The sequence below is a fragment of the Odontesthes bonariensis genome, chromosome 8, assembly GCF_027942865.1.
Source record: "Odontesthes bonariensis isolate fOdoBon6 chromosome 8, fOdoBon6.hap1, whole genome shotgun sequence".
In the NCBI taxonomy this organism is placed as follows: domain Eukaryota; kingdom Metazoa; phylum Chordata; class Actinopteri; order Atheriniformes; family Atherinopsidae; genus Odontesthes; species Odontesthes bonariensis.
Window position 1 is genome coordinate 8,563,467 of NC_134513.1, and position 20,711 is coordinate 8,584,177.

Sequence of the window (20,711 nt, forward strand, 5' to 3'; positions counted from 1 at the left end):
TGAAATCTAAAGTGCAAATTTGTAGAGCCATCTTTAACTACAGCTGATGGGCAAATGAAAGGAAAAATAAAATATGTTTGGTCTCTATATAATGTCAGAACAGTTAAAAATCAACAGTTTAGTTCATCTGAGGAACACAACTTTGGAGTGATTAGCAATAGCCGCTTTCGGACAGACCGTTCTAAGAAAGTAGTTATCAGAACTACCCTCCTCGAATTTCGTTCTGATAACTATCCTTCCCCAGCGGAACTGTTTCAGTCTGCATTCGCACATGAGCCGGGACCTGATAGGGACTGATGCGCCGCGCGCAGCCGTCTGCTTCAGTGACGTGTTAGCCGTTTAGCGCTACATTCAAACACAAAACAAAACGGTAAAAGTAAGCAGAGAAGAAAAAACACCACCAAGAAGCTAATATGGAGAGCAGGGAGGCCACTGTGTTTATGGTCTGCATGATGGTGATATTAATCATGGACAATCACATCAGGCGTCTAATATCGAGGCTGGAAGAGCTCACAGAGAGAGTCAGGAGACGATACTTTTTCATTTCATGAAGGAAGAAAGGAGAGCAGAGCGCTGCAGACAAATGAGACCAGTGTAAGTTTAACTTATTAAACACCCGCCGGTTATGTCTGTGTCTTATGAGGAAACATTTCAGCCGTGATAGCATGACATGGGGCGTAGCTACCAACCACCACACACCTCCGTTAGATTCGTTCTATAAGAACTATGAAAAGACCCGACCTCGGAGAAGGAGCTAAATAGTTATAGGAACTAAGGGAGAAAGCCCCGAGTTCCTGTATGTCCGAACACGGGAGAAAACGGCCCCGCGGATTAAAAGGTTATTAGAACTGCCAAAGGTTCCTACAGTCCGAAAGCGGCTAATGACCATTTTCCCTCAAGGGACAAGTGGACCCGGACCATGCCTAAATAACAATGTGCATCTGTGCATACATGTTCTGGGTATTTGCTTTGGTTGAAAATGTACATCTCTATTTTCAGGTTTGTTGGAGGAAAGTTAAACGTGTGCTACAACACTGTGGATCGTCATGTAGAAAGCGGCCGAGGAGAGCAGCCCGCAATCATTTATGACAGTCCAGTGACCGGAACTAAACAGATCATCACTTTCAGGGAACTTCAGGACCAGGTAAGGGGCATTTTTAAAACGGAGAAACCGAGCAAACTTTGTTAGCATTCACTAGCAAAAGTAAATCTGAAGCAATTATTTAAAAAGCGGTAAAAAAGAGATGTGAATCTGTCTTGTTTTCATAGACAAGACTAAAAATAAATTAGGCTCTGTAGAGGAAAGCATAAAAATGCAAGAAAAGAAAGGAAGAGACAAACTATTTTGATTGAGACTTAAACTTGATGCAATGCCAAATACCATCCTCAAAATGTTTTTAACACATTGAATACCGGCGGTGTTTACGGAATTATGTCGTAGAATCCCAGCGTTCTAAACCATTTTTTTGGACGTTTTTTGTACAGTGACAGCATATTATGTGATAGGGCCACTGAAACATGTTATGGCTCGTTTGAAAGCTGAGACTTTAAACTCTTTGTGGGTCAAAACTGCGTGTCTCTAGGTGCCGCCATTAGCGAGCTATCCTTAGCTAAACCAAGGCGGGTATCCACCAAAATCAACAACAAACTGAGATATCGGGGCTTTTGTGAAACGTGCGCTCTTTCAGCCTGTCGCACTTTAGATACTTACATATCCGGGTCAGAGGATTTGCGTCGTGTCGCATGTTGCAAAGCTAATCTGTTCATAAGACCGCCTCCTTAGACTTGTCGCGTGTCTTCTTCTCCTTCTTGTTGTTTGTTTATGTTACTTTACCGTCACCCTCTGGAAACCGACACGTGCGATTGGACAAAATGCGGAAATGCACAACAATCAATGCAGCGTTATCAAAATTGTTCTTGAGTTGACGCAAAGCCATTGGCGTAATGATCAAAATGTCCAGATGATGACACCAGTTTTTGACTGCCATCTATATCAGTTCTGTTCATCACATAATTACAAAAATCACACAGAATGTGCATTAGAATGTATAGATTCAGAATCCATAAAAAAAACGTAAAAACGTATTTTTACCGTGTGGGAGCCAACGCATGGGCAGTAAAAACGTAGTTTTACGTGACTTGGGAGTCAATGTGTTAACTGGATCGCCACAGCTTTTCGCCTCATGGTAAAAAGATGCATAATTGAAGTTTTTCCTGAGTTTTTCATATTATATCTTGCTGAAAGCAGTCAATTAAGGACTTTCATTTCTGTTTTTTAGCATTAATAATTCTAAAACCACTGCACAATATGTTTGAGGAAAATTCCAGAGCAGTTTTTATGATTATCTAAAATGTATTTATTTGGAATTGGTGCTGTAGGAAATGAACTATTTAGAAATGAAACTTGCTTCTTATTCATCATGATTTAGGTGTCCAGATTAGCAGGAGTCTTTGTGAAGAATGGCGTGCGGAAAGGAGATCTTGTTGTCATCTACATGCCCATGGTGCCCCAGGCAATGATCACCATGTTGGCCTGTGCCCGGATCGGTGCCCCACACAGCCTCATCTTTGGTGGCTTTGCTTCCAGAGAGCTTTCTGTCCGCATTGACCATGCCAAAGTAAAGAGTCATTGTTTTTTACCTTTTAATTAATGAGTTGTGATGGGAGAACTATATGATTTTTACTTAACCAGTTTTCTAGACTGTGGTAAGAACTCAAAACTTTGCTATTAACATGCAGTTTTAACATTATTTATGTATTTTATTTAACATAAGAAATAACTGGGCTAATAATGCTCCTCCAGTACTCGGAAGGTCAAAACCATGAAGATTTCTCTTATGTCATTGAATGCACCATCAGTACAGCACCAGTAACTGTTGTTTCAAAAACAAATGTCGGTGAACTATTGCTCATATAATAACAGCTCTTATTGTTAGCTGCTAAAAACTTAATCAAAACACAAAGGAATGGAGGAAAAGTGGCATTATAACATGAATTATCAGTGGTGTTATTAAATGGCCAGAAGCTGTAACGTGTGGTGCGCATTCTTTTTTAAAAAAAAATTTCTGGCGTGTGTTACAGTTTTAAATCTGAAAGTTGAAATGCATGAAGTGTGTTGTAAGCCTTCAATTGATGATGTAATCGTGTGTGTATCAGAAAGGCTGCATTTGATTTGACTTGGCATGCAAATTTTCAAGTATGATGAACGCTTGTTTGTCTCTGGCATAGCGGTGGCAACATTCCACGATGCATTTAGCTTGTGACTGTTTAACAAATTAGTATTATTATTATTATTTTTTTTTTTAGCCCAAGATGTTGGTCACAGCCTCATTTGGCATCGAGCCAGGCAGAAGAGTTGAGTACATCCCTCTGGTGAAGAAAGCCTTGGAGATGAGCTCTCACAGGCCCTCAAAAGTCCTCATCTACAACAGGCCAAACATGGTGAGAAGCTCCAACTTTACATGTCATTGTTTTCTAAACCTGTTGGTTATGTGACAGTATGTGAATGTGTCTAAGATACAGAAAACCATCGCCAAGTATGATCAGCTTAGTCATTGTGTAGACTTCTTGGGAGAAAATGTTCTTCCGTTTTCTGTTTTTTAAATTTAAATATATATATATATATTTTTTTTTTTTATGATTTTATTAAACGGTGCTAGATTTTATGGTTGGTAAAACTGCTCTTGTATTGGTTTATTTAGAACAACATTACATTATATTTAATCTGGTTTGGTACCTGTAGCTATCGGTAAAGGAGCAGGTGAATGTGGCAATTACACATGGAGGCAATCGTATGGTGCACCACTTTGGAGAAGGTTGCTGCTACTTCGTCAGTAATTGCCCGCTGATAGAAGTTGTAGTTCAGTAAGCCTCGTTAAATCAGCCAAGTTTTAATTGGGCTTGGCTCTCATTTAAGAGTGTGAAAAGCATTGCATCTCAGAAAGCTTTAGGTTCTATACGATTCTGCTACAAAAGCCTCGGTGATATTGATGATCAAAGGAATGTTTGTTTGAAATGAGAAGGAATGCCAGCAGCAGGAGATCTAAGGGGCAATAATCTAAGCCCCAAAATGGACCTTTGTTGAGATTGTAGTGATGGTTGGGAGTTGGAACAGACTATGGATAAGACATATTATATACTGCCTATTTTTTTTTTTTTTTTTTAACTGAGCAAAGAGAGAAAAAAGTTCTATCTTATAAAACTGTATAATTTCTAACAGATTTCCAGTATAGAAGTTTCCCTTTACTTTTTGTTTCAGGAGAAAGTGTCACTGAGTCCAGAGATGAGTCTGGACTGGGATGAAGAGATGGCCACTGCTCGGCCACATGATTGTGTTCCTTTGCCCTCTAACCATCCTCTCTATGTTCTGTATACCTCCGGGACCACTGGAACACCAAAGGTACTGGCATTCGGTTACTGATTCACAGTTGTAGATCTCATGCAATCGCGTGTTTATGTAGACGAGTTATAGGATTTACCGTGGGTTTCATTTCTTTTTTTCATGACTCCTCTGCTTTTTAAGTGGGCAAAACAATCCAGGTCCAGTCTAAACACCACCACCGTGAAATGAATAATAAATGTTAATAAAATTTTCCACTTCAGCAGGACGAATTTCCTGCAGGCTGTTTTAAATGAAAAATCCTTCAAATTCAAATACCATAAATTTGACTTTGACAAACAGGTGCTATAAGATAATCTCCTGCTGGCAAGCCCCTGGGCTTATTAGTGCTGTTTTTGGCATTTAAAAAAAAAAAAAGTTATTTTCAGTTATTGCTGTAGGTGGACCTCAACTTTGCGCACTTATGGACACGAGGACTTAAGGACACACTGGTTTGCTCAGAAATATTTATTAGTTTCTTGTGCCACCTAAAAGCCTGACACTTATTTATTTTTTCCCAGGCAGTCATTCAGAAATAAGATTTAATCCCTTTCAGCATTGCATGGCTGAGTGGTTGCGTTTTAAAGTGATATTAAACTTCTTCTTCCTTGCATTGTGGAATACCTGTCAGCGGTCTGATGTTTTCCTTATCTCGTCCCCCAGGGTGTTGTGCGAGACACTGCAGGCTATGCTGTTATGCTGAAATGGACCATGTCAAATATTTATGGACTCAGTCCTGGAGATGTAAGCTGATAAAGAATCCTCTTATCCTCAGAGTTATTGCTATTCTTACAAATAAAGAGCATGAAATGACAGCCAAGAGATACATGACGCTCTCCATTAAAGAAAATGTGAATACCAGAAAATACACAAAAATTGAGTAAAACTTTTTCCCATTACACCTGATATTTGATTAACATTTATAATGCCTTCAAGCACTATGAGTGTTATTTCATATATTTAGCATGCTGAGGTCATTTAAAGACTATGTTAATGTAATTCCTGTCTTATTAAATACCATGATATTACATGCATATATTCATTTGATGCAGGTTTGGTGGGCAGCATCAGATCTGGGCTGGGTGGTCGGTCATTCATATATCTGCTATGGTCCTTTGCTCCATGGCAACAGCACAATACTCTATGAGGTATGTCCCTGTAAATGGAGTTGAGTATCTAAAGCTACAGCAATTATGCAAAGAACTAGAAATGCATGCTATGTTTTAATGTCTGTTGTTTGTCTGCCTTTGTTGTCTGAGCAATCCGATTGCATCCATATTTGGTTGATGATTAGTTTATATGGACTGGGACATGGGTCATGATGTGCGGAACTGTTTGACCTTGTTGCCAAGTTTAACCCTGACTGTGTCTAATTTACAATAAACACTTCTTATAATTCTAGTCAGTGTGTCACTTGCACTCGCTGGCTGTAAGAGGAAGTTTTTTTTTTTTTTTTTTGTTTTTTTTTTGAGCAGCCACTTCATATTGATGCTTTTGATTTGGCTTTACCTTTTTTTTGCATTCACAGCAGATTTTGTGGATATTCAGAATGCAACAAAAATATGTAGATCAAGCCAGAGTATCAGTCTGCTGATCTCTGCGTGTGCCTTCCAGTGTATTTCTCATGCACAATGCCACTGATTACATTAGCATTCTGATTCACTTTGCTCTGTAAGGGCCAGTGCTATTTGGCAATTCATTTATTGGCCTTTAAATCAGTATTTACCTTGGTTGTTTCGCGTGGCTCTTGTTCTAACCGCCTGTATATCTTGAGGCATTTCATTTTTAATCTCTGTAGTACACGGACACAAATTTATCAAGTGCAAACATGACTGTCATATATCACTATTGCCAATGACAATACTTATTCATCTACAGATATCCTCCTATTGCTGGGACAAGCTTATTCAGGGGAAATCGCTGTTGAAGGCCATTCCCTCAGATAGCACTGTTATGTTACAACTATACTGTTTATTGCATGGATCTTATGGCCCATCTGTGTTTAAATCAGCCTTCCAGTGTACTTCCTCTGTGTTCACAGCTGTTCTGTGTTTACTCATAGTTTGTAGTTTGCTCTCTGTACCATGAAGAAATATCTCTGATTTTGGGCTTCAACAGTAATCTCTTTATCTGGTATTTGAATTAGAGGTTTAAGCTTTTTTATGGTGTAAGCAATGGGCCAAAAAGATTTGTCCATCTGTGCAAGTAATCCGTGCATATTTGGGAAATAGAGTTACAGAGTTGCGACACGCTTTGAAGTCGCCGCTTGGGCTGTCACGTAATTCATGTGAGCCTCCGGAGTTCCAAACATCACAGCGCTGTCAGTCAGCGCTGTCAGCTCCGTTAACCTCAATTACTCGTCAAGAACAATTACTGGTAAGTTTTTTACATTTTTAAGCATTATCTATCAGAAGTATACTCTTAGATATCGTTATTTTTACATTTGGTTAGCATGAAATGTCGATGTTGATGTTAAAAATGTAATGGATTTAGGGACCTAGCTTAAAGCTTGGTAACGGAGGCTAACGTGAGGTAATTAACGTGATCATTTCACTAAAGTCCGTTAACTTTTTATTGTCAGGTGACATAATGTAAAGTTGTTTTGATTGTTAGGTTTTAAAACATCACCAAAATACATTTAATACATTTTTGGTATTTCAGATGTATTTTCTCCAGTAAATTGATTAAATTACAACATTTTTGGCATAGTGAGGCATTAGCTGACTGGTCTTTAATTAAGTAAGTTTTTTTCAGCATGACTTTGCAGCTGTGATAATGAATTTATGAATTTCTCTGTTGTTGTTGTCAGGGAGGTCAGCAGATGTGGTGGTCGCTGCTGTCATGCTGCCATGGATCAACCCTCATTAGGGCTTCAGCCGATTTATACAATGTGCAAGCGCTTAAATTTGATCAAATATATTGTCATGACCTCACGGAGGCTCTGAGACTGGCGGTTGCCGAACGGCTCTTTATTACGTTAGTGTTACAGTAAGTACAAGCAGTACAATTGCCGAACACTGGCGACTCGCTCTGTCCTGCGCCGCAACCAACCCCAGGAGAACACCAAACCTGCACACAGACTGGCCCACCCCCACTCTTCTCCCCCAATCACCAGCCCACACCTGAGTGACATGACATGACCTGCGGTCCAGTGATTGACAGGGAGAGGAGGAAACAAGCCAGTCCGTGTGCTTATACCTTCATTCTGGGTCGTTACAATATTTAATTACTGCAGATTAATCTACCCAACAGTATAAATAGCAGTAAAATAACTTCTTTATTAAGGCTTGTTTGACATTTTCCATGATGACATTTTATAATAAAATGTTTGGTTTAAATCTGTTTTGTTTATTTTTTTTCACAACTGACACATTTATTTTGTCGTTAATATGATTTTAACCAGAAAAAAGTTAAATTCCTATTTTAATCCATCCATTATACCCGCTGAATCCGTCGGTCGGGTCGCCGGGGGGGGCATTGTCCATCTGACACCAGAAAGAACAGACAGACTGAATGACATCTTCTACAGATAGAGTGTTTGGGACAACAGGAGTAAGTCCTGGGAACAGACAGTAACATCAGGCTCTGTTGAGCTGGCATGATTCAGTATTTCTTTAGCACAAGTTTCTTGTGTTTATATTGAATAAAGTAGGACGAGGTAGCTGCCCCCTGCTAGCATGCAGGGGTACCCTCTACGATTTAAAATGGTGATAAATGTGTCTCTACGCTCCAAAAAAGAAAAACCTTGATAAAATACATCGTCGGTGAAGTGATCAATGCACATTATGGGTCAATATTTACCGAAAATTGCGTCGTAAATGTTAAAGTTATCGTTTTTGTGCTCCGTTCCGCTAAGACCCGTTCAAACTGACTGACAGCGCTGTGATGTTTGGAATTCCGGAGGCTCACATGAACCACGTGACAGCCCAAGCGGCGACTTCAAAGCGTGTCGCAACTCTGTAACTCTATAGCTCTGGGTGATGCCTGTGGCGTGATGACGTCAGCGATGACATATGTGTCCCCTTTCCTTGCACTTGAGAAATTCGTATTCGTAACTTTTGAATGTGTAACTTTTGCATTCGTAACTTTCCAACTCGTAACTTTTCAATTTGTATTCTGACAAATATTACAACACAACCCAGTAAAAACACAGATGGACTATCACAAATATTTTGTTTTATGCTCAACTACAACCAAAGACGCACACATTTCCCAAATATGCACGGATTACTTGCACAGATGGACAAATCTTTTTGGCCCATTGCTTACACCATACTTTTTACGTTCTGGTGAGTCACGTGCCACCTGCAGTATTACACACTGTAAACCAACCATTTGGTGTCATCCTCTCTGACCATAGGGTAAGCCTGTTGGGACTCCAGATCCTGGAGCATTCTTCCGTGTCCTCTCAGAACATGGAGCCTCCTCAATGTTTACAGCACCCACTGCTATCCGGGCTATTCGCCAGCAGGACCCACACGCTGCAATAGGGAGAAAATATCCGTTCTCCAGGTAGACTGCACCATTTTATAGATGATTGATGGCAATGCAAAAGGCATTGATGGCAATGCTGATAATGAATAATGATTGCACATTTACTGGTTCTGTGTCAGATGTGAAGACTTGACTGCTTTTTTAGTGATCATAATCTGCAAAAAATAAAGCAAGGCCACTATGGAGATCTTACCTTTTGTTTGTGAACCTTAAAACTATGTGTTACATTGATTTTTGTTTTGCACATTCCCGGGCCTGAAACTGTCCGAGAGCCCAGGGGCTGAGATATTGAACGTCATGACTCTGCTTTCCTGCCCCACACCATACTGTTTTGCTTTGTGGGCTTTTGATGGTGTCTTTGTGGCCTCTTCAACATGACAACAAATTTGTGTGTATTGCTGTACATTTGCAGGGCTCACACAGCGGTTTGTTTTAATGACAGTGGTGTTACGTCCCACAATTATAGGGGGAGCCAAAGAGCAAAGAATTTACCAAATTCTCGAGTGTTACTTTAAAGGAGACATATTTTACCTCTTTAAACAAGTTAGAATTGGTCTATGGTCTATACAAAACATGTTCATGAAGTTCTTTGCACAAAATCACTCACATAAAGAGATTTCACCAGTTCTATTCTTGCCATTTTCAGTCTCTCCCAAATTGAGCCATTTAAAGGGCTCTGTCACTTTTATGCAAATAAGCTGTTGCTGGCCCCGCCCCGCTCATGAGAAGCCTCCGGCTGCGTGTACTGTTTACCCTTTTGTTTTGAGGGTCCAAAAGGTACATATATGTACCTTTTTTATCTACATGCTGGGGTACAATGGACAGTCTGCGTTAGGCTACTTCAGTATAAGGGTACAAAACTATACCTTCAGAGGGTACTGCCCCAGTGACAAGCCATCGTACCCCTAAAGGTACAATTCTGTACTTTATTTTCTGAGAGTGTATTTTTATTGCTTTATTATGTCTTGCTACTGGATTCTTTAATTTCCTTCGGGATCAATAAAGTATCTATCTATCGATCTATCCATCCATCCATCCCTCGAATTAAGGGTTCATTTGTTTTCAGTGCAGAGCTTCTGCAGTCTCGCCGGTGATATCTCCCGGTGGTTTTCACAGCCACGAACAGGGAGCGCTCCTCTGCGCCGGGCCGCTCACCTCTCCCGGGCCAGCTGCCTGAAATGACTTGAGAAAACATCCGCTCCCCCTGCTGCCGGCAGCTCCTTCTGGCGTCCGCCGGTGAGGACGAGGCTCCCGGCCACCAGCAGACAGGTGACCGCGGCGACAGCAGCGCGAGGTCCCGCTGAGCTGAAGGCGAGCCTCGGTCCCCCGGCAGGCTTCCACATGTTTTCTCAACAGCGGGACCTCGCGCTGCTGTCGCCGCGGTCACCTGTCTGCTGGTGGCCGGGAGGCTCGTCCTCACTGGCGGACACCAGAAGGAGCTGCCGGCTGCAGGGGGCGCGGATGTTTTCTCAACTTATTTCAGGCGGCTGGCCCGGCAGAGAAGAGCGGCCCGGCGCGGAGGAGCGCTCCCCCTCGGCCTGTGGAGCAGCTCACACAGGCTGACCTGTTCGTGGCTGTGAAAACCACCGGGAGGTATCACCGGCAGAGACTGGAGCTGCTGCTGGACACCTGGGTCTCCAGAAACGCACCACAGGTGCAGCCAACAACACAACACTTCATGTGTGATTTTACTTTCGTAGCCATTGCGCTCGTATGCTCGATACACGATGGCGGATCTTCAACTAATGTAGAGGGTGGGGAGTGGGTGGGGACTCGACAGGTATATGCAAATTCCCTTATTGTGACGTCACAATAAGGGAGCCATCCAAATGGCTCACAGCAGCATTTTTTTCTTGACACCAAAGTCTTTCTACTGACCTACAGAAAATGGATGGATAGGTTTTTTTTCGCGCTTGGAGTGTTTAAAGGAACAGTAGAGACCCAAATATGAACACAAAGACCTGCAAAAAGTGAGTTTTGCATAATATGTCCCCTTTAAGTCTTTCCGTCTCTTTTTACGCCAAAACTCATACCTGCTCTGAGTAAAGAGGAATCTTTTGCAAAGCCATCAACCTGTACTCTGTGATACTGGATCCAAGCACTAAAACAGAGATAATTTTGTTATTATCTTGTGTTTTTGAAGAACTTTTCAGGAGAACTGTGGTGATTGCCACAAAGTGTGGACACTCAACTGCAGGTTTTTATAGAGATTCGAAACACTGACATGTTGAAGCAACTCGGTGCCGATGGTGCTCTGCACAGCCTGTCCAGCCTCTTGCTTAGTCTCTGGCCATCTGTTAATACCCAGCACTTTCCCACCTCTATCGCTCACAGTCTGTACCCTCAACTCAACCCAGATAGGTGTTAATAAGGACGGATAGCAAACAAAAGCAGCTCAGGCCATCCTCATTGTGTTTATGCTTATTGTGCTAATTTGTCGTCATGGTCGAGCTGCTCGGGTGAGGTTTGTCTGTTGCCTGGTGTTTAAAAACAAATATTTTTCATGCTTTTGGTTTGGCCCAGAGACTCAGATACTTGCTGAGGTGGTCATATTTAATTGTTTCCAAATCAAATCAAATTTATTTATAGAGCACATTTCATGTACAAACAGTTCAAAGTGCTTTACATGAAATAAAAGCATTGCAGCAGGGAGTTGAAGAAGCATTAAAATACAAAAAACAATATAAAGGGAAACAAATAAAATAATTTAAATGAATTTAAAAACAAGCAACAGTCAAGATAAGTTAAAAGATAGCGTGCAGATTTCATGCATAGACACATGAGAAAATAAATGTTTTTAATCTGGATTTAAAAATGTCTACATTTGGTGAAAGTTTAATCTCCACTAGTCGACCAGACAAAGTTGGATCTGCAGGGATCTGGTTGTCATTTTCATTTTGTTCAGCAGTCTGAAAATGCCTCTTGGCACAATCATAAAGCTATTCTGAGTATTGGCGACCTCTGGCCTCAGTGAATCATTCAGTAACTCTGGCATTGTGTGCTGAATCTTCTGTTGTTCACAGGGCTGAATGCACAGTACCCTTTTAAATGCTGCTCAAGCACACAGAGAATTTTCTAAAATAATTTCCCTTATGTTGGTGGCCATGCCGTTCCCTCAGCTCTGACTTTTCAATCAGTTATTTCTTCTTTGTTTTTTCTATTTGCTGTCCTGTTCCTTATGTGACTTTTGGCATTGGTGGAGGCAGATATGCGAGAGATTACTGCATTTCTTTTGAAAACGGTGTTTCTCTAGCCTGTGTGATTTAGATGCAGTAGAAAAATGGACACAATCGTATTGTTTGCGACCTTTGCTTTGTGTAGCCACACCTCGTCAGTGCATTTAGCCCAGTCCCATAAAACTTTGATGGCTGTATCAATACTAATAGTTCTGCTTCTATTTAAGTGTGTTGATGGAAGTGGTAAAACCTTTCGAGAAAAGCCTTTTAGCTTTATTACCAAAGGCATCATTTCAGGCCAGAGAGATTTCAAACGATAACTTGATACAGCCCACCTACTCTTTGTGCACTTTATTGGTACTGAGTCATACCACCTTTAGAGTCTGTTCAATTGTAATGGCCCTCATCAATGGGATTGAGCATTATCACTTGTCACCATTTGTGCAAAAACTACATTAAGTGTCTGGCTGCAAGACTGTCTAAAGCTGTTATGGCAGTAGTGCTCTCTCAAAATGTAGCATGACAGAAGGGGCGGAGACTGTCAGCACTGTTTTAGAGAAAAGTGATGTTTTCCCGAGAGCCTCACTCATAAATGAGTGACAAACAGACTCTACTGCATGGTGCTTTTTGGTTCACAGTAAAGCTGGTTTCACAGCTTTTGTTGAATAGACAGAATAGACAAGGGTGTGTTGTTTATTTTTTTTATTTTTAGATTATCCTGTGATGTAGGCTCATTTGCATTTTCAGATATAGCCATAAATACGAACTGTTCACACAGCAGGGGTGTATTCCAGAAAGCGGGTTTTGTGAAAACTCTGATTTTGTTAATCCTGAGATGAGGGAAACTCTGAGTTTTCTATTCCAGAAAGAGAGGTAACTTGAACTCTGGGTCTGTTACTGCGGTAACTTACTCTGTGAACATAACCTGCTCACTGGCAGGTGTTATTAAATAAACTGAGTTTATCCCCGTCTCCTCCCTCCTGCTGAGCTGTTCGTTTCTCTGAAATGTTGATATTGAAGTAGAATTAATCCGCAAAGCCTTGCGTCGGGAGAGAGTTCTTAGACCACGGATCGATATATTGTCATTGCCAGACGAATATTTAATTGAGCGGTACCGTTTTTCGTCTCGCTCAATCAACTATCTCAACAACATTCTCCGGGCATACATTTGTAATGTCACACACCGCGGACGTGCTCTGAGTGCAGAGCAAATTATATCCAATTCTTCTTTATTTCCTACAAATACAAAAGTCAGTATTCGTAGGCCCATATTGTTCCATTAATCAACATATTTCACCTGTGACCATGCTGTAATTTATGTTCCAATATTTCTATTTCCAGATCTGCCTTCCTGATCAGTCGTTCCAAGTACACCATTTCCTGGTCTGTTTTTGCCATCTTTTTTATTAGGTGGATTCTGTACAAGTCCTTCACTGGTAACTGTAAACATAAGGATGACACTAAATTCTACAATTCATGCAACACTAAGCTGGTATATTTACTGAACATCTCATTGTGTTAATCTGTGCTGCAGAGGCTCCTGGTAATGGACAAACGCACTCTGTTAAAAAGGATCACGATGTGCAGGTTTTTTTTTTTTTTCAATCTTTCATGATGTATTCACTTCAGTGTACATGTCAAACTCCAACTTCCACACAATGTAAAAAATAAAATAAAAATGTGAATATCAAATCAAATCAAATCAAATTTATTTATATAGCACATTTCATGTACAAACAGTTCAAAGTGCTTTACATAAAATAAAAGCATTGCAGCAGGGAGTGCAAGAAGCATTAAAAATACATAAAAGAATATAAAAAGAAACAAATAAAATCATTTAAATGAATTTAAAAACAGGCAACAGTCTAGATAAGTTAAAAGATATTTCATGCATAGACACATGAGAACAGAAAAGTCTTTAACCTGGATTTAAAAATGTCTACATTTGCTGAAAGTTTAATCTCCACTGGCAGTTTGTTCCACTTGTTAGCAGCATAACAGCTAAATGCTGCTTCTCCATGTTTAGTCTGGACTCTGGACTGAACCAGCTGACCTGAGTCCTTGGATCTAAGAGCTCTGCTGGGTTTATATTCTCTGAACATATCACAGATGTATTTTGGGCCTAAACCGTTCTGGGATTTGTAAACCATCAGCAGGCTTTTAAAATCTATTCTGTGACTGACTGGAAGCCAGTGTAAAGATATTAAAACTGGTGTGATGTGTTCAGATCTCTTAGTCCGGGTTAAAACTCTAGCAGCAGCGTTCTGGATGAGCTGCAGATGTTTAATGCTCTTTTTGGGAAGTCCAGTTAAAAGAGCATTACAGTAATCGAGTCTACTGGAGATGAATGCATGGATGAGTTTCTCCTGGTCTTTTTGGGAGAGGAAACCTTTAATTCTGTTGATGTTTCTGAGGTGGTAAAAAGCTGCCTTGGTGACAGCTTTGATGTGGCTGCTGAAAGTCAGATCTGAGTCTATCAACACTCCGAGGTTACGAACCTGGTCAGTGATTGTAAGGTTCCGAGTCTCAAGATATTTACCAACGCTGACCCTCTTCTCTTTGCTACCAAACAGAATGATCTCAGTTTTGTCTTCATTTAATTGTAGAAAATTCTCTCTCATCCAGGTGTTTACTTCCTCCAGACACTGACACAGTACGTCTGCTGGGCTGCAGTCGTCCGGTGACAGAGACACATAAAGTTGTGTATCGTCTGCATAACTGTGATAATTGATGTTAAAGTTCTGCAATATCTGACCCAAAGGGAGCATATACAAGTTAAACAGAAGAGGTCCAAGAATTGACCCCTGGGGGACTCCACAAGTCATGGCCACTCGCTCAGATTCATAGCTGCCAATTGTAACAAAATAACTCCGGCCTTCTAAGTAGGACCTGAACCAGTTAAGGACCGCTCCAGAAAGTCCAACCCAGTTTTCCAGCCTGTGCAACAGGATTCTGTGATCTACAGTATCAAACGCAGCGCTGAGGTCCAACAGGACCAGGACTGAAACATTACCAGAATCAGTATTCAACCTGATGTCGTTTAACACTTTGACCAGAGCTGTTTCAGTGCTGTGATGACGTCTGAAGCCTGATTGAAAGTTATCAAGACTTCCACTTTCATTCAGAAAGTCGTTGAGCTGGTTAAATACAACTTTCTCAATAATCTTAGATATAAAAGAGAGATTAGAGACAGGTCTGTAGTTGTTCATCATAGAGGCGTCTAGAGTTCTCTTCTTTAGGAGTGGCTTAATGGCAGCTGTCTTTAGTGACTTGGGAAAAATGCCTGATGCCAGTGAGCTGTTAACTATTTGTAGGAGATCACTTTCTACTGAGGTAAAAACAGTTTTTAAAAAGTCGGATGGTATTATGTCCAGAGAACAAGTTGTTGATTTCAGATGCCGAACTGTTTCCACTAGGATTTTTAAATTAATTTAAATTAGAGAACTATCAGTGGCTACTATATATGTGTGTATGTGTGTGTGTATATGTGTGTGTATATATATATATATATATATATATATATATATGTGTATATATTCTCGTTTGCGGGCCTCTGGCTTCTTTCTGTTGGCTGAGTAGAACCTGTTAATCTACTAAACTGGATACAGCCACTACACGTTGAAATGGCCGCTGAATGATACGTATGTAACTTCTTTTAATGTCAAATATGATTACAACCGAAGTGAGTTGCGATCAAGTGCCGATGGGTAAAAGCAAATTATGCCCCACCTGTTTGAATGATTTTTTTTAGATTTAATTTTCAGTTGCTGCCAGGCGTAAAGCCTGTGAGATTGCAACTAAATGACATTAAAATTTCATTCATTACCTGAACATCACTGTTTTCACCTGTAATATTATAAGACAGTGTGGTTAAACATTACACAAATACTGCATTGACTTCCGCATTGAACCCGCTGCAGCTGTGTTGCTTTTCTTTCTAAAGATGTGCTTTTACTCGCCTGATGCTCGCACTAGTGCTTTCAATTCCAGCGGGGTGAAGTATTTTGAGGTGTTTTTTTTTTTTTTTTTTTTTTTTTTTTGGTTCAGTTGCCATAGTGACTCATAGTATCGGTGCTCAATTGATGATGGCTTTTTATTGTCGCCATGCACGCGCTTAACTCGGGGTGAACATACTCAGAGTTGATTGAACTAACGCAGATCAGCTGTTCTGAACCGGATACTCAGTTTCCCATCTCAGAGTTCAGGGATAGACTCAGAGTTTGTTGAATCTGCTTTCTGGAATACCCCCCAGGACATATACATACACGTCTTCAGCTGTAGTGTTCTTTGCTTCTGTCAGTGTTTCATTATTACAGCAACTTTGCCAAACCAATTTCAGAGGGAACTGCAGCACGAGTGGCCTTATTTCTTAAACCTAGCCTGGCTGAATAGTTATCATTTTCTTCTTCTTTTTTTTTTTTTTTTTTTTAAGAGAGTATTTGCCATGACAATAGTCTTAGTGCTCAAACTATTACTATAGTTTAGAGCCCACTTGTTATTATTGTGCTTTATCTTCACATATAACCACCAGAGTTAGTCAGGATAAAGGTAGCACTGTTTTTTTTAATTGAAGGTGCTTAATTTCTATAAATCACTGTTAATTCTTACCGGAAGCAACATTTCTTCCTTTAAAGAGAGCACAGATGTTAACGCTAACTATTACTGACTCAGTGCACGGTCTGTTGGCTTGAGAAGCGGCCAAACAGTCGCCCTTTCACTGCGGTTTCTAAGGTCAAAGTGACATCTTGAATTCCAGCTTGCACTTCATTTGAACTCATTAGAAAACCTGAACACCACAGACAATCTTAATCCTCTTTGACTGACTAAAAGTGTAGTGAGTGGTGATGGAATGGGTTTTAGCTGGAACAAAATGCACCTATCAGGTCTGTAAGTCAATCATTTATTTTATTTATTTATTTTGCTTCGGTCCCACAGGGCAAAATCTGACATGAATGATGCTAAACTGTTCAGTCCTGTGGCTGGATGTACTTCTTATATATTGGTGCAGTCAAGGCATTTACTGGAAGAAGTTTTTCATAGCATCTTATCAGTCAAAGAACCTTGATGTGGTGTACGTATATCTGCCTGCTTGTTTATGCTTGTACTTAAAGGTTTTTAATTTGGAGGAGCTGCATGAAGCTTTTCAGAGCTATCTGAAAAGCTCCGATCACAGTGGATCACATTGTTTGAAGGTTATTCACTCTGACACATACCTTTCATATTGTCATAAATTATAATTTTATACATATTTATTATGAAATATTGGTTATAGCTGCTTCAAACTGCTAATAAATGCAAATTTAAGAGTAAGACCTTACTCAGACTGTAGGAAGACCAACATGGGATTTGAAATACTTTTCAGAGATGTCAAAATGCTTGTAGGTTTCAGAGGAAGGAAAAAAATAATGGGTCACTGTTGTATGATGATTAAAGCAGTAGGCCCAGGACTATGCTCTGTGGGAAAGGAAATGAGTATATAGAAGGATTCACCCTCACTAGATTGAGAAGTGTGACCATTTTCTGGAAGGAGACAAACTGTCATTGGCAGTATACAAAGATTCTTTATTCAGGTTGCAAGATGCTGCACATTGTGGGGGAAAAAAGATGAAAAGATGCTTCAATCACATTCAGAAGCTGGCTTGAAGATTCATTACCAGATTGTCAGACAGTAAAGTTACATTCAAGAGTTTTGAGAGAAGTTGTCAGCCATAGACCTAACCGATTTCTGCAGCTGATTGGACCCAGTTTTCATATCACAATTTGCAGAACTCGCATAACAAAGTAGGATATCAGCTCACAAGCTGCTCAGCTGTCTGAATATCGCCGCTGAATTGACTGTTAGATTGGCGAAAAATGGCCACATCCATGAGGTTTATCCAGGATATACTTCACTTTAGATTGCTATAGTTTTTAAATGGACAATGTTGTGTACTTCTGATCATTTCAGTAAGTCTTTGCATCTCGTTTGACGATGTAAAATTATAGAGATTAATGCTATGTTCACATTACTTGGCTGAAATGACTCAGATCAAATGTTTCCAGTCATTCACAGCTAAATGTCATCCAGATATTTGCTGTGATAGTTTCCATTTCAGAATTGATTTAATTGAGTTACATCAACATTTAATTTCCCTCTGGGATAAATAAAGTATTATTGAATTGAATTGAATTGTTTGTGTGTATCAAGCTAATCTCACAAATGAATTGGTTTCGCTTGCTGTTGATAGATGCGATGCACACAAATTGCATGTGTGCCATGTCGGTGGGCAGGCAGGTTCATACGCAAGTCGGATTCTCATCTCTGTTGAGTCTGAATTGAACACAGTGCCTGGTATTGTCATGATTCCTGAAGGTGAGTGACGGATGTGCTCTGCTTCCTTGCAGGTTGCAGTCATTATTTTTGGCGGGAGAGCGATGTGATGTGGAGACACTGGAATGGGCAAAGAAGAGCTTCGGAGTTCCTGTTCTGGATCACTGGTGGCAGACCGGTAGGAAAGCCTTTAATCTCAAAAGACAGAAATGAGAAAGATCTGAGTTGGAGAGTCATTTTACTTTGAAGCATTACCCGTTTCAGCTGCGTTGCATATCGGAGAGGAATTTACAAGCTGAGCTATGCAGTGCATGTTTTTGTCTCAGTGCTATAAATAATCCTAGAGTAATGCTGTTCACGAACTTAAAGTCAAAGACTTTATGGTTGAGGTCATAATTGTTCACACATTTACTCCATCATATGCTAAGTTTTCATTGCATCAGTCTCGCAGGTTCAAAAGCACTTTGGGAATTATGTTCATATGATATAGAATAAATTTCAAGGACCTGAAGTACTTAATAGCCATGAGCTGTATGTTAATTTAACTTACTCTGTAAAACTCAGTCATGTCTTAGTTCTGTCAGCGTGAGATGACTAGAAATGGTCGTCGTTTGTCATCATGTGCACCAGTTCTGTAAGCTTTACATAAAATTCAGAGGAATAAGCAGGAAACGTTTAAGTTGATATTTTAAAAAAGGTAAACATGAGATTAGGTAAATAAAAGAACGAATTAAACTGAGGTGCTTTCAAATGAAAATGGTAATGTTTTCACCTTAACTTTCCTGACTGATTACGTTAGAGTTCACTTTTTAGTTGACATGAATCCCACATCTTTTATGACACCGACTGGCTGGACTCAATTAAGAACAAAGAGAAGAGGGTAATGAAAAGAAAACAATCAGTTCAGGTGTGGAAATTCAAACCAGAGTATATATATTTTTTATTTTTTTTTATTTTTTTTTTTTATATGCAGATTGCCTAATTACGAGCCTTGACTTTCACATTTAAATTCTCATCCTTATGAGCTGATGGAGTTCCAAATGAATAAATAAATCTAAACGCATGAAAATAGACTGAAGTAATTGTGTGGATTTTTCACTTAAACATTATTTGAATAATTTGTGGTTAATCAGCCAGGGCGGAGGATTGCTTTCATCTGGATGTATCTCCTTAGATATCCCATTATCATAATCAGTGTCTCAGGGCAGGATTACAAAATTGCACTTTAGATTAATGGCATGCTCATGCGGGTTAGTCATAAGCATCGTTTCAACGGTTTGCTCAGTCATGCTGTGTAACTCAGTCTAGTGGTTGCAAATTTGACAGTTTGGAGGCACATGTGCAGTTTTCCCATTCTGTATCTTACAGTTGACATGTCATACGTGATGGCTGCTGTGTGTCGGGTTGACAGTTTCAATTGGTATCTTGGTGACGCAGCTTTTGCCATATTTTTTGCGTCATCCTTCTTTTCTATTGATTCTTAAATGGGCAAAGGGGCTCATCTTGGTTTGGGAGCTTGAATCCAGGCATCATACCACCTTGTTGATGTGATGCCTCCCTACATCGCTCAGTTCAATTGCTTTCCTCCCCATGGGCCACCGAGCTCATCTTCAGCAAAAGCGCACAACGGGATGCATTGTTGGTTTTTCCAATATTCTGCCTGTGCAGATGAGCGATCGATACTGGACGAGACGACCTATCTGTTAAATATGGAATCATACTGCAGATCAGCCCGTAAAGGCCAATCGGGCTGAAGCGCGTGGAGCTCGATATTATAAGATTACGGAAATATGATTTAGCAAGTCAATCTCATGAGATTATATTGTTGATGTCACTAACAGCCGATCACAGCAACAGCACAGATTGAAAGGCTTTTTCTTCTTTTGGTGACTTGTGCATGCTTTCAGTTTAAAGGCGTCAGGGTTGTGTTCTTACCTTTTCTTTTTAACATGCACACTGACTGTTTTGGAACATAAGTGGACATTTGTCTCGTATCCGTTTTCTGCTGATGTTGTCTTGGTGTCTTTTCTTCAAGGCTCACAATCGGATCACGTGCATTGTCTGCCTTTTGTTAAATTCTATGACGACAACTTCCTTGAATTTAATGTGACAAAAGACAAAGGGATTAATCATTGACAATTAGTGTTGCACCGATACCATTTTTTGGCCCCGATACTGATACCTGGCTGTGCAGTATCGGCCGATACCATACCGATACCACTCTGTTTGAAAAAAAATAAAAATTAATTAATATATATATATATATATATATATATATATATATATATATATATATATAAATTTTTTTTTTTTTTTTTAATATATATATATATGAAGAGCTGCATACTACTTG

The 20,711-nt window shown here is 40.0% G+C and overlaps 1 protein-coding gene across 1 annotated transcript in view; it reads left to right on the forward strand.

Moving 5' to 3' along the window:
• Positions 1-20,711, forward strand: part of acss3 (acyl-CoA synthetase short chain family member 3) — a 39,366-nt gene that overhangs the window by 2,694 nt on the left and 15,961 nt on the right. The window contains exons 2-9 of the mRNA XM_075471563.1: positions 1,000-1,144; positions 2,430-2,618; positions 3,307-3,441; positions 4,259-4,399; positions 5,042-5,122; positions 5,431-5,526; positions 8,739-8,890; positions 18,433-18,536. Coding sequence (XP_075327678.1) covers positions 1,000-1,144; positions 2,430-2,618; positions 3,307-3,441; positions 4,259-4,399; positions 5,042-5,122; positions 5,431-5,526; positions 8,739-8,890; positions 18,433-18,536 — 1,043 coding nt within the window. The remainder of the gene's footprint in view (positions 1-999; positions 1,145-2,429; positions 2,619-3,306; positions 3,442-4,258; positions 4,400-5,041; positions 5,123-5,430; positions 5,527-8,738; positions 8,891-18,432; positions 18,537-20,711) is intronic.